The 12,457-nt window shown below is 43.0% G+C and overlaps 1 protein-coding gene across 1 annotated transcript in view; it reads left to right on the top strand.

Annotated features, from left to right (window-relative positions):
• Positions 1-12,457, top strand: part of LOC114160119 (myosin-11-like) — a 29,123-nt gene that overhangs the window by 8,112 nt on the left and 8,554 nt on the right. Inside the window, 27 exon segments of the mRNA XM_028042549.1 lie at positions 152-178; positions 269-361; positions 1,032-1,095; positions 1,186-1,284; positions 1,402-1,545; positions 1,692-1,787; positions 1,862-1,980; positions 2,622-2,774; positions 2,856-3,029; positions 3,163-3,336; positions 3,915-4,105; positions 4,107-4,308; positions 4,398-4,519; positions 5,340-5,409; positions 5,578-5,738; positions 5,815-5,923; positions 6,005-6,136; positions 7,032-7,238; positions 7,888-8,025; positions 8,102-8,225; positions 8,474-8,645; positions 8,737-8,949; positions 9,178-9,322; positions 9,403-9,609; positions 10,387-10,491; positions 10,564-10,716; positions 11,727-11,975. Of these exon segments, the coding sequence (XP_027898350.1) occupies positions 152-178; positions 269-361; positions 1,032-1,095; positions 1,186-1,284; positions 1,402-1,545; positions 1,692-1,787; positions 1,862-1,980; positions 2,622-2,774; positions 2,856-3,029; positions 3,163-3,336; positions 3,915-4,105; positions 4,107-4,308; positions 4,398-4,519; positions 5,340-5,409; positions 5,578-5,738; positions 5,815-5,923; positions 6,005-6,136; positions 7,032-7,238; positions 7,888-8,025; positions 8,102-8,225; positions 8,474-8,645; positions 8,737-8,949; positions 9,178-9,322; positions 9,403-9,609; positions 10,387-10,491; positions 10,564-10,716; positions 11,727-11,975 (3,843 nt within the window).

Here is a 12,457-nt window from a genome sequence, read left to right on the forward strand (position 1 = left end):
TCCTTCATAATGATAATTGAAAGTTACACTCACAGGTTTTCTGATTGAAAACTGATTGCTGCTTGATCCCCGGCCTTTTCTGCTCGTCTGCTTCATAAGCTTAAAAAAATAGTCCTTCATTTTTAATGACTTGTTTTTATGATTCTTCCAGCAGCAGCAGTCAGGATCTCTGGCTTATGTGAGTAAAAATCCAGTTTCATTAATTTCTGCGGTTCGTTTAAGGAACAGTAGTTCATTAAATAATGTCCTACCTGTTTCTGGCCTGCAGGGGGAGCTAGAGAAGCAGCTGCTGCAGGCTAATCCCATCCTGGAGGCTTTTGGAAACGCCAAGACCATCAAGAACGACAACTCCTCCCGATTTGTACGTTTTGCTCAACATTCAATCTTAGTTTTTATTATTTCGTTAATTTTTACTCACACTCACAGTCCACCTAGCTTTAAAAAACACATGGAAATCAAAAAACTAATTGTTCTTTACTGTTATGTGCATTAATAACATTTTAGATCTATTTGTGATTTAGGAGCGTAATAAAAGAAAAACAGACTTGAGTTGCTTTGACAGAAACAAAAATCCTCTTCTGCACAATTTAATGTAAAACTATCCAAACATTTCTATAGATTGTAGTTATTTCTTCACCGATTGAATAATTTTATTTAATTTGAATTAAATAAAAATAACTGTTGATCTGTGCAGAGCATTATAAGCAAGCTAAGTCTTAAAAAACAAAAAACAGCTCTCACTGTCTTAAAAGCTGAGGTAAACAGCGCCACCAGGCGCCCCCTGGTGGTCCGCCAGTTTTAGAAAGAGCTTTAAAATGATAGCTACACAAAGCACCACAAACATTTGGCACCAATATATTCAGATCTGAAGAAGGTGACCAACTTCACTCAGGTGAAAAACCAAAACTAAATTCCACTTGTCCTGATAAATAAACCCCAGCACTCCCAGAGATGGACTCTGTTTTTGCTTCAACTTAAGAGAAATTCAAGGAACCAGAGTGAAGAGTCACATGGCTGCTGTCCTTCCACAGGGGAAATTCATCAAACTAAACTTTGACGTGACCGGCTTCCTCGTTGGGGCGAACATTGACACCTGTATCCTTATCCAGCAAAGTTTTTCCGCCTTCCTTTTCCTAAATCAGCCGCTGTAAAGGTTTCCTGCTTAACTCCAGCCGATCTGAACAGACCTGCTGGAGAAGTCGCGCTGCATTCGTCAGGCCAACACAGAGAGAGCCTTCCACATCTTCTACTACATGGTGGCCGGAGCGAAAGACAAGATGAGGGGTGAGAGTTTAGAGAAAATAGCAACCGTTGGGACTTGAAGGAAACTTTCTACTGCTCTTAAGATCAGTGCCACAGTGTTTGTCTGGATGATAACTGTGTGAGTTTGTGTTGCTGCAGAGGAGCTGCTGCTGGAGGGCTTCAACAGCTACCGTTTCCTGGTAGCAGGCCACGTGGAGGTTCCCGGTCAGCAGGATGACGAGCTTTTTGACGAAACTCTGGAAGCAATGGCGATTATGGGCTTCACAGAGGAGGAGAGATTAGGTACTAACAGATGTTGATGGATGGATGGATTGATTGATTGATTAGTGGTTGGATGGATGGATTGATTAGTGGTTGGATGGATGGATGATGATGGATGGATGGATGGATGTTGTAAGCTGTAAATTGTTGGCCATCTTGTTTCGCAGGGATGCTGAAGGTGGTCTCCACCGTCCTCCAGCTGGGAAACATCAAGTTTGAGAAGGAGAGGAACAGTGAGCAGGCCACCATGCCCGACAACACCGGTAACCATGGTAACACTGCGTCACGGCTCCGCGAGGAAGCGCCGCAGCTTCTCTGACCCTTTCTCCCGTTTCAGCGGCTCAGAAGGTGTGCCACCTGCAGGGCATCAACGTGACCGACTTCACCCGCGCCATCCTGACGCCCAGAATCAAGGTGGGGCGGGAGGTGGTGCAGAAGGCCCAGACCAAGCAGCAGGTACTCACTGTTCACCCATCGCTTAAAGGGAACCAAGTTGTTATACTTCTGTTCGGGTCTCAACTGCTTCTGAAAACAGAGTTTTTGGCAATGTGTTCATGTTTTTTGGTGTCTGGAAAATGAGCCGTTTCAAAAACCTTCCGATTGTTAAGTCACACTGTGGCGTTACCTAGCAACCCAGGCTGAGTTCCAGCATGTTTGGCCAGCTTTTTTTTTACTGCTGTATGCGCTGTACAATGGCTGCTGGGAAAGGCAAGTGTTTTATTGTTGACTTACCATCCTGAGACCACTTGCTGCATTCTTGTTGCTTGTGCAGGAGGTTCCATTTCTGCTTTTCAAAGATGCACAGTTGTATAATTGCGCATCTGTTCACAGCCTTTTTCACATGTGAGTGAAAGCGTTGAGTTGAAGTAAGAGGCGTGGCCAGCAGCATCTTATTCAAATTTAAAGTGACAAGACGCTGTAAAACAGCTCAAAATAGGCAGAACTGACTAGATTAAAATCTCATTTTCTAAGATTTATTTTCTGAAAGAAATTTATTCAACATGTTTTATTTAGAACATTTACCTACCCTAACCTGTTCAAGGTAGAACAATAGGTCATTTCTTCTAAATTTTCTTAAAATTATGCACCATCTTCAGGTTGATTTTGCAGTGGAGGCACTGGCCAAGGCCATGTACGACCGCTTGTTCCGCTGGATCCTCGCCAGAGTCAACAAGACGCTGGACAAGAGCAAGAGACAGTCGTCCTCCTTCCTGGGAATCCTGGACATCGCTGGCTTTGAGATCTTTGAGGTGAATCCTCCCTTCCTTTGGTCGGTTGGTTTCACTGAGTTTCCGTCTGTTTTCTGACCTGCAAAGTCTGTCCTCCTGTAGGACAACTCGTTCGAGCAACTCTGCATCAACTACACCAACGAGCGTCTGCAGCAGCTCTTCAACCACACCATGTTCATCCTGGAGCAGGAGGAGTACAAGAGGGAGGGCATCGAGTGGAACTTCATCGACTTCGGTCTGGACCTGCAGCCCTGCATCGAGCTCATCGAGAGGCCGGTGAGCGCTCCTGCAAGCATGGTGGTCAAAATGACTCCTGGGGTCAAAATGACCCCTGCGGTTAAAATGACCTCCAGGGCCAAAAGACCCCCACGGTATTCTGCAGGTTTTCACGTTCCTTGTGGTTTTCCAGAACAATCCCCCTGGCATCCTGGCGCTGCTGGATGAGGAGTGCTGGTTCCCTAAAGCCACCGATCAGTCATTCGTGGACAAACTGCTGAACACCCACACTGGTCACGTGAAGTTCTCCAAACCCAAACAACACAAGGATAAGCTGATGTTCTCGGTGCTTCACTACGCTGGAAAGGTAACTGAAACTGGAAGTTTTCTTTAGATTTAGTTACTCTATAATTTAAAGGGTCAAAATGACGGATGACCTTCAGATTCTTCTGTCACCATTTAAAAAAGTCGGTCAAAGATGGAAAGTATTCTATTTATGCAACCTCTGAGTGGAAGTAGGAAATACTGCCACCTGCAGGTGGGAGTTAGCATCACATAAACTCAAAGTTTCTGATCATTTTAGCACAAAAATCTTTGGGGATCTGTTGATTTTTCATTGATTTCAGCAATTTTTTTATTCTCATAGTTACGACTTAATTCTAGTAATATTATCTCTTTATTTTTGAATAATTACAACTTTATTTTCAAAATGAGAACATTTCTTTTCCTAGCCTGGCACTAACACTCTGTCATACTGACATTGGTGAGAAAGCAGCAGAGGTTTAAGGAAAACTCTCAGAAGGTTTGGTCAACTATTCATAAAGACAACTTTGAAAGATCACAAGGAATTATACCTGCACACCACAAATTATTAATAAACAAGAGCTCGAAACCACTTTTGAGAACAACTTTCTGGGAGGTTTTCTGTTTTCTTTCTCCCTCCAGGTGGATTACAACGCAGCCAACTGGCTGACCAAGAACATGGATCCTCTGAATGACAACGTGACGGTTCTGCTCAACAACTCCTCCAGCGCCTTCATCCAGGACCTCTGGAAAGACGGTCAGTCCTCCGATCGCACACATTCAGATACCTCTAGATGCTCTCTATTGCCACGGTAACACCGTTCTGCATCATCACCCTGCAGTGGACCGTGTGGTGGGCCTGGACACCATCACCAAGATGTCAGAGAGTTCTGTTCCCAGCTCCACCAAGTCCAAGAAGGGGATGTTTCGCACAGTGGGTCAGCTGTACAAGGAGTCTCTGGGGAAGCTGATGACCACGCTGCACAACACGCAGCCCAACTTCGTCCGCTGCATCATTCCCAACCACGAGAAGAGGGTGAGCGCCGCTTTTCTCTGCCGCTGGCTGCAAACGGCCGGCGCGGCCCTGCTGTGATCTCACTGGCTGCTGCTGCTGTGGCTCTGCAGGCCGGGAAGATGGACGCCCAACTGGTTCTGGAGCAGCTCAGGTGTAACGGCGTGCTGGAGGGCATTCGGATCTGCAGGCAGGGATTTCCAAACCGCATCGTTTTCCAGGAGTTCAGACAGAGGTGAGGGAGCATTTCTAGTAGAATATTTGAGCTGATACATTATTCCAGTAATTATTGCAATAAATGATAATATTGTTATTTTAAGAAGATTTTCAACTAATATAATAATGGCTTATTAATGCAAGTATATCCACTCAAAGATAAAAAAGAAATTAACGCTGGAACTGAAAACATTTTAAAATTGCTAAATAAACAAAACGATTAAAATGTTTTCTCTGCTTGATGCCGATGAGCTGATCTTTATTAAACAACCAAAATCTTCTCCACGACTACAGGATTTGTCTTTCCTCATTTCAGAAATGAGAAGCTCCTCATGGCGTCAGCTGAGGTTTAAGAACCTCAGTCCTATTTGCAGGGTTAAATTCAGGTGGTGACTGTTGTTTTTGGCCAGGCAGTTCCATCCATCCATCCATTTTCTGTCCACCCTTGTCCCTAATGGGGTCGGGAGGGTTGCTGGTGCCCATCTCCAGCTACGTTCCGGGCGAGAGGCGGGGTACACCCTGGACAGGTCGCCAGTCTGTCGCAGGGCAACACAGAGACATACAGGACAAACAACCATGCACACACACACTCACACCTAGGGAGAATTTAGAGAAACCAATTGACCTGACAGTCATGTTTTTGGACTGTGGGAGGAAGCCGGAGTACCCGGAGAGAACCCACGCATGCACAGGGAGAACATGCAAACTCCATGCAGAAAGACCCCGGCCGGGAATCGAACCCAGGACCTTCTTGCTGCAAGGCAACAGTGCTACCAACTGCGCCACTGTGCAGCCCGGCCAGGCAGTTTGTGGTAGTAAATGTCCTCACCTGTGTGCAGGTATGAGATTCTGGCTGCCAACGCCATCCCGAAGGGCTTCATGGATGGAAAGCAGGCCTGCTGTCTGATGGTGAGCTTTTATTTTGAAATCTGTTATTGAAACGAGTGTAAAGAACAAGATCTTAGCTATCCTCTAGATATGAGCATAAATCAATTTTATCGATTAATCAGGTTTTTGATTTTTGAAAATTGAAGTTAAATTAAAATCTGATCTTTTATTTGGCCCTCTGTTTCTCAGGTGAAGCACCTGGATCTGGACCCGAACCTGTACCGTATCGGTCAGAGTAAAATGTTCTTCAGGACGGGAGTTCTGGCTCAGCTGGAGGAAGAGCGAGACCTCAAGCTGACCGTCGTCATCATCGCCTTCCAGGCGCAAGCACGAGGCTTTCTGGGGCGAAAGTGAGGGAATTTCATTTCAGGGAATCTGGGCCTGAAGTCGTTTGTGAACCAGTGGGTGATGATTTGTTGTTTTCAGAGCGTTTAGTAAACGTCAGCAGCAGCTGACAGCCATGAAGGTCATCCAGAGGAACTGCGCTTGCTACCTCAAACTGAAGAACTGGCAGTGGTGGAGGCTGTTCACCAAGGTCCGAACTGGATGTTAGGCTTGATCGAAATCCTACATGCATCCTGACCTTTGACCTTAACCAGATCAATGTGTGAACCAGGTGAAGCCATTGCTGCAGGTGACCAGACAGGAAGAGGAAATGGGCCAAAAGGAGGAGGAGCTAAAGGCGGTGCGCGAAGTGGCGGCTAAGACTGAAGCTGAGCTGAAGGAAATCTCCCAGAAACACATTCAGGTGAGTCAGACGCAGCATTTACCCATTTTATCTGGAGAAGCAATTAGGAAAGAAACAAATAATTGGGATTAATTGATTATTAACATAATCATTGTGTAATGTAGTAATCAATTAATCATTAATTAGAGTATACAGACTATAGAAATGATCATTTCCTGAATAAACAACACACTCAGAGCAGTAATCAAACCAATACAGTACAAAAATATAAACATTTTGCATTTAAGATGAAATTCTTTGTTGTCTGTAAATCTGTCTACCCAGATCTCTGGTGCTAATTTTAGCTTCACCTGGTTCAAATTCTACAAAAAAACACCTTTTGCATCCAGTTATTATTCCAAAAAACAATTAACAGATTAGCAGACGATATGTTTTTAGCTTCAGATGTATCCTTTGCTACAAATGATCAAGTGTTCATTAAAGGATGCTGTTGTTGCATTTTACGCAATAAAATGTTTATTTTTGTTTTTTAAAAAGGAATTTAATTATTTGCACCTTTTAATGGATTTCTAATATTGTACAAAAAGGCTCAAGTGGTGAATGAAAAGTTTGTAGAATGTGCCAATTTTTTTGTTCGATTAGACGTCAGGGTAATCGATTAATCATCAGAATAAGCGATTAATCGTCAAAATAAGCGATTTCTAAAATAATTGTTGCCACAGGCCTACCTTAGTCTTTTTTAAATCCATGTCCAAGAATCATTGACTTAAAAAAGTTCTGTATCTTGCAGAAAAGTTACTTGCAAGTTAGTTTTGATTAAATGAAAACTCTAAAGAACATGGTCATTTTTCTCTGATTAATCAACTAATCGTCAAAATAACCAATTACTAAGATAATGGTTAGTTGCAGCCCTGGAAGCAGTGACGTGGTTAAAGATGGAGGCTTGTGGTTGCAGCTGGCTGAGGAGCGAGCCCAGCTGGAGCTGAAGCTGCAGGCCGAGACGGAGCTGTACGCCGAGGCGGAGGAGATGCGCGGACGTCTGGAGGCCAAGAAGCAGGAGCTGGAGGAGGTGCTGCACGAGATGGAGGCGCGTCTGGAGGAGGAGGAGGAACGCAGCGTCGCCCTGCAGCAGGAGAAGAAGGACATGGAGCAGCAGCTGCAGGTTCTCCTAATTTTATTCAGCTCAGGAAAACAATGAAAAAAGGTTTCAAACTGGTTGCTATGGCGACTCCTGACAGTTATTGAACAATATTAACAATGGAAACAAATGTTTTAATGCAAGAATCATACGAAATAGATTCAACTCAATTCATTTGTAGTCAGTTCAGTTTAGCTCTGTTCATTTCCTTTGAATGTAGTTCAGTTCAGTTGAGTTCAGTTCAGTTCAGTTGTTTTTATTCAGTTTATCTCAGTTTAACTTAGTTTAGTTTAAATGGGTTCAGTTCTATTAAACTGAATCCTTTGTCTCAGTTCAGATCAGGTCAAATCAATTTATCAGTTTGTTTCATTCAAATCAGTTCAGTTTCATTTAATTCTGTTTAATACAGTGAAGTTAAATGTTCAGTTAATTTATTCATATGTTGATATTTATGTGTATTTTACACTTAAGCTGTTTGAAAATTACAAAAATAAAGTACATACAGTACAGACCAAAAGTTTGGACACACAGTTGCGTCCAAACTTTTGGTCTGTACTGTATGTGTCCTTTTTTCTACTTTAAAAAAGACGCTGATGGTCTTATGAGGTTAAAACTGTGATTTCTGATCGATCTGGTGTTATTAGACTAACTGGTGTAATTTTGTGTCTTCCAGCTGATGGAGGCGCACATCGCAGAGCAGGAAGACGCTCAGCAGAAGCTCCAGCTGGAGAAAACGGCGGCGGAGGGAAAAGTGAAGAAGATGGAGGAGGACATCATGCTAATGGAGGATCAGAACAACAAGCTGCAGAAGGTAACAGAAGGACACATTTTAAAGAAATCTGCAGTTTCAGGATGTTTTCCTTCTGACTTCCTGTCGTCGTTTTCAGGAGCGAAAGCTTCTGGAGGAGCGCTTGGCTGATATGAGCTCCAACCTGGCAGAGGAGGAGGAGAAGTCAAAGAATCTGACCAAACTCAAGGCCAAACATGAGTCCATGATCTCCGACCTGGAAGGTGAGGCAGCACTGATTATTGATTATTATTATTCCTTATCATTATTTTTAGCTTGCAGCTCCTCAGAGTTTTGGAAGAATCCTTAAACGCTCACATCAAAATGTGCAGCTTGATTTTCAGTAGTTTTCTAAAACATTTGGTGGTGAAACCTGAAACTTTCCCATGTAGCAGTTTGATCTTTATTTACATAATTTAGCCTGAAGAAACACAAATGCCCAGTGGTGATTCTTTCTGCTTTTTGTCTCCAGTTCGTATGAAAAAGGAGGAGAAGGCTCGTCAGGATGTGGAGAAGGCAAAGAAGAAGGTGGATGCAGAGCTGGCCGACCTGCAGGAGCAATACGCCGACCTGCAGGCACAGCTGGCCGAGCTACGAGCTCAGTTAGCGGCTAAAGAGGAGGAGCTCCAGGCTACACAGAGCCGGTGAGCCCAAAACCAGTATCAGTATCAACCAGTATGAAGTGGTCATACTGCACCATAGGTCCACACTACTGAATCATTTCTCTGTTCACAGTTTGGAGGAGGAGAGCACCCAGCGCGCAACGCTGGTTAAGAAGGTTCGTGAGTTGGAAGCGTTGCTGTCGGAGCTGCAGGAGGATCTGGAGGCGGAGAGGGCGGCGCGGGGGAAGGCGGAGGCTGCGCGACGGGACCTCGGAGAGGAGCTGAATGCACTGCGCTCCGAGCTGGAGGACAGCTTGGATACCACCGCTGCTCAACAGGAGCTACGGTCTGTGAAAAGCCGCACATCCCATAATAACCCACAGGCTACACTCACCAACAGAGTCTTTATTTACTGAGTTTGTTTGTATCCAATAAAAATGTAACAACTAATTTTCTGAGATAACTTAAGTAAACCGTAGCATCATCTGCGTAGAGGGTAATTTGTGTGCCGATTTTTTCCATTCTTGTTGCTGTTTTCTTCCTCATGGTGACATTTTGTGTTTCATATTGTTAGAGCAAAACGAGAGCAGGAAGTAGCAACGCTGAAGAAAGCTATGGAAGACGAGGGGCGGAGCCACGAGGCCCAGGTCCAGGAACTTCGTCAGAAACACAGTCAGGCTGTGGAGGAGCTGACCGAGCAGCTGGAGCAAGCCAAAAGGGTCGGAGCACGTCACAAAATAAACTTCAACTTTTTATCCCATGAAGTTTCACTCATTTGGCTCCGTCTCCTTCCTTCCAGGTGAGGGCCAGTCTGGAAAAAGCCAAACAAGCCCTGGAGAAAGAGTCGGCAGACTTGAGCACCGAGTTGAGATCCCTCGCCAGCTCAAAGCAAGATGTGGAGCACAAGAAGAAGAAGGTGGAGGCTCAGCTGAACGATTTAAACTCCCGGTTCAACGAAAGCGAGCGGCAGAGGAATGAGCTCGGGGAGCGAGTATCGAAGCTGAATGTGAGTCAAAACATCTACATTTACAAAATGCTCCTGTCTGTATGATGTAACTATGGAAATATCTCCAGGTTAAGCTTAGTAGAGAAGCACATTTCAGCAACAACAGGTGGTTAATGTACTGTGGTGCTAAACTGCTCAGCGATTTATAAATTAACAACAATATTTTAAAGTCTACTCTCAGTGGAAGGACTGTAGAACTGGGTGCTGTTCTCTATCTTCCTGGTTTTAGTCAGAACACCAGCAGCAGCGTTCTGGATCTGATTGATTTTTTTAGGCAGACCTGTTGCAGTAATCAATGCGACCAAAGACAAATGCAAGGATGAGTTTCTCTAGATCTTTTGGGACATTAGTCATTAAATCCTGGAAATGTTCTTCAGATGATAAAAGATTGACTTTGTAACTGTCTTTATGTGACTCTGAATGTTCGGGTCAGAGTTCAGCTGTGTGTTGACTCTAGATCGGTCCTGTTTAGGTCCAAAGATAAAAACGTCAGTTTCTGTTCAGCTGGAGGACGTTATGGCACAGCCACATGTAGAGCTGTGTATCATCTGTGTAGCTATGGTAGCTAATCTGACTACTTCTTATAACCTGTGCCAGTGGGATCATGTACATATTAATTATGAGGGGTCCTAGGAATGAACCTGGCTCATTTACAAATATATAAAATACATTTACACGCTCATGATGCTCTCGTTTATACAGCAGGGCATACTTTAAGGTTTATTATTATTTTTACTTTGAGGTTTTTGTGCTATAAAAAAAGTTCTGCTCTGTTAGATGGAGCTGGAAAGTGTGGCCGGCCTGCTGAACGAAGCTGAGGGGAAGAACATCAAGCTGAGTAAAGACGTCTCCAGCCTGTCCTCTCAGCTCCAGGACGCCCAGGTGAAACACTCACCTGACGATGTAAACACGGCTGGTCCTAAACCACTGACTCCTCACCTTCCTTCCCTCCAGGAGCTCCTGTCTGAAGAAACCCGTCAGAAGCTGAATGTGTCTGGACGGCTGCGTCAGATGGAGGAGGACAGGAACGGCCTGATGGAGCAGCTGGAGGAAGAGACGGAGGCCAAACGCACCGTAGAAAGACAGATGTCCAGCCTCAACATGCAGGTCAGTAACACAAACTAACATTCCTGTCCAGAAGAAAGGAGAGCAGTAGAAAGGTAAATATCTGACACTAACAATCAGGTTTTGTTTGTTATGAATCTGGATATCTGGGAAAAGGGAAACATTTTTAGTCATTTTGGGTTTTTATCCCCACAAAACTCTGTTTAATATCAATAAAAGCGACTTTTAATAAAAACTCAGACCAAAGTGGAGATTTCAGAAAACTGTAATCATGTTTGTGTGTAAATTCGGTAAAACAGACTTGCTGTCTGCGACAAATAATTCATCAATATATTAAAAACTTGCTTAACATGATTACCAATTTATGTCTGTTGCTTTAATAACTTTTTATTCTATTATGCTCAATTTATATATCTATTCACACAAATGAATAACCTGGCGCCAAGTTGAAAATGTACCAATTATTTCACTTATAAGATGGGAAAAAAATGTTATGTGTGACATAATCGGCCGGTGGAAATCAATACTGAGTAATTATTTACTTAAAATAAGCTCTTATTACTTACAGAGTTACTTTAAGTCAATTTTGTCTTATTTCAAGTTTACTAAGATATTTTCTCTGGAATCGAGACAAAAATACTTGGTGAGATTTTGTGTTTTTGCAGTGAAAGACGATTAACAAACTGTTGGTCTAATGGGAGATAAAAATGTATGCAACCAGGTTTTTTTCATCTTTTTATGTATTTTCTTTAGTTTTTCAGTTGAGTTTTGTATCTATGCGTCACATTAAAGGTAGAAAAATGGGGAAAAAAATTCATTACTGAATTTTTATGTTTTTTTCAACAGTGGACGTCTGAGATCCACTGGATTCCAGGAAACTACATTAAACAGAGTTCTCATTTTTATGCTTTTGCACAAGATCTGATGTTTTCTGGCTAAATATTTATGGCTAAATATTTATGCAACATTCTGAAATGCAGTGCTCCTTTACGACAAAAGCATATTTTTATTCCCAGCCTGCTTTTCTTAACTCTCTCCTGACTGTTTTCCAGCTTTCTGACCACAGGAAGAAGCTGGAGGAGATGTCGGCGACGGTGGAGCTGCTGGAGGAGGGGAAGAAGCGGCTGCAGCGCGACCTGGAGGCCGTCCACGGCGAGTACGAGGAGAAGGCGGCGGCCTACGACAAGCTGGAGAAGAGCCGCGGCCGGCTGCAGCAGGAGCTGGAGGACGTCCTAATGGACCTGGACGCCCAGCGGCAGCTCGTCTCCAACCTGGAGAAGAAGCAGAAGAAGTTTGATCAGGTCAGGGGTCAAACTCTACAATCCTACCAGACCTTCAGTCCAGCTACAGAAGCCTTGGCCATAAACATTACATGATATTTTAAAAGAAACAAGACAAAAAGAAAACTGAATGCATGCAAGAAAAAGTCATATTACTATTGGAATAAAGTAATAAATGTGTAACTTTATAATGCCAGAATAAAGTAGTAGAAGTAATGAAAGAATAAAGTAATAATAAAACTTTATTCTGTGTGTTTATTCTCATAAAACTCGACTGTATTCTCATTATTTTGACTTGTATGATAATAATGTACAAGCATAATGTCAAAAATAATATAGAATTAAAAGAGTAATGTATTATTAATTTATTCTTCTTTTATTTCAACTGCTACAAAAATAATGTTATAATATCACGAGAATAAAGTCATAGTATTATGACTTTATTCTCGTGATGTTATAATTTTATTCTAATATTATTTTGACTCGTACAACAATAAAGTTAT

This window comes from Xiphophorus couchianus, chromosome 16 (genome assembly GCF_001444195.1).
Source record: "Xiphophorus couchianus chromosome 16, X_couchianus-1.0, whole genome shotgun sequence".
Taxonomy (NCBI): Eukaryota; Metazoa; Chordata; class Actinopteri; order Cyprinodontiformes; family Poeciliidae; genus Xiphophorus; species Xiphophorus couchianus.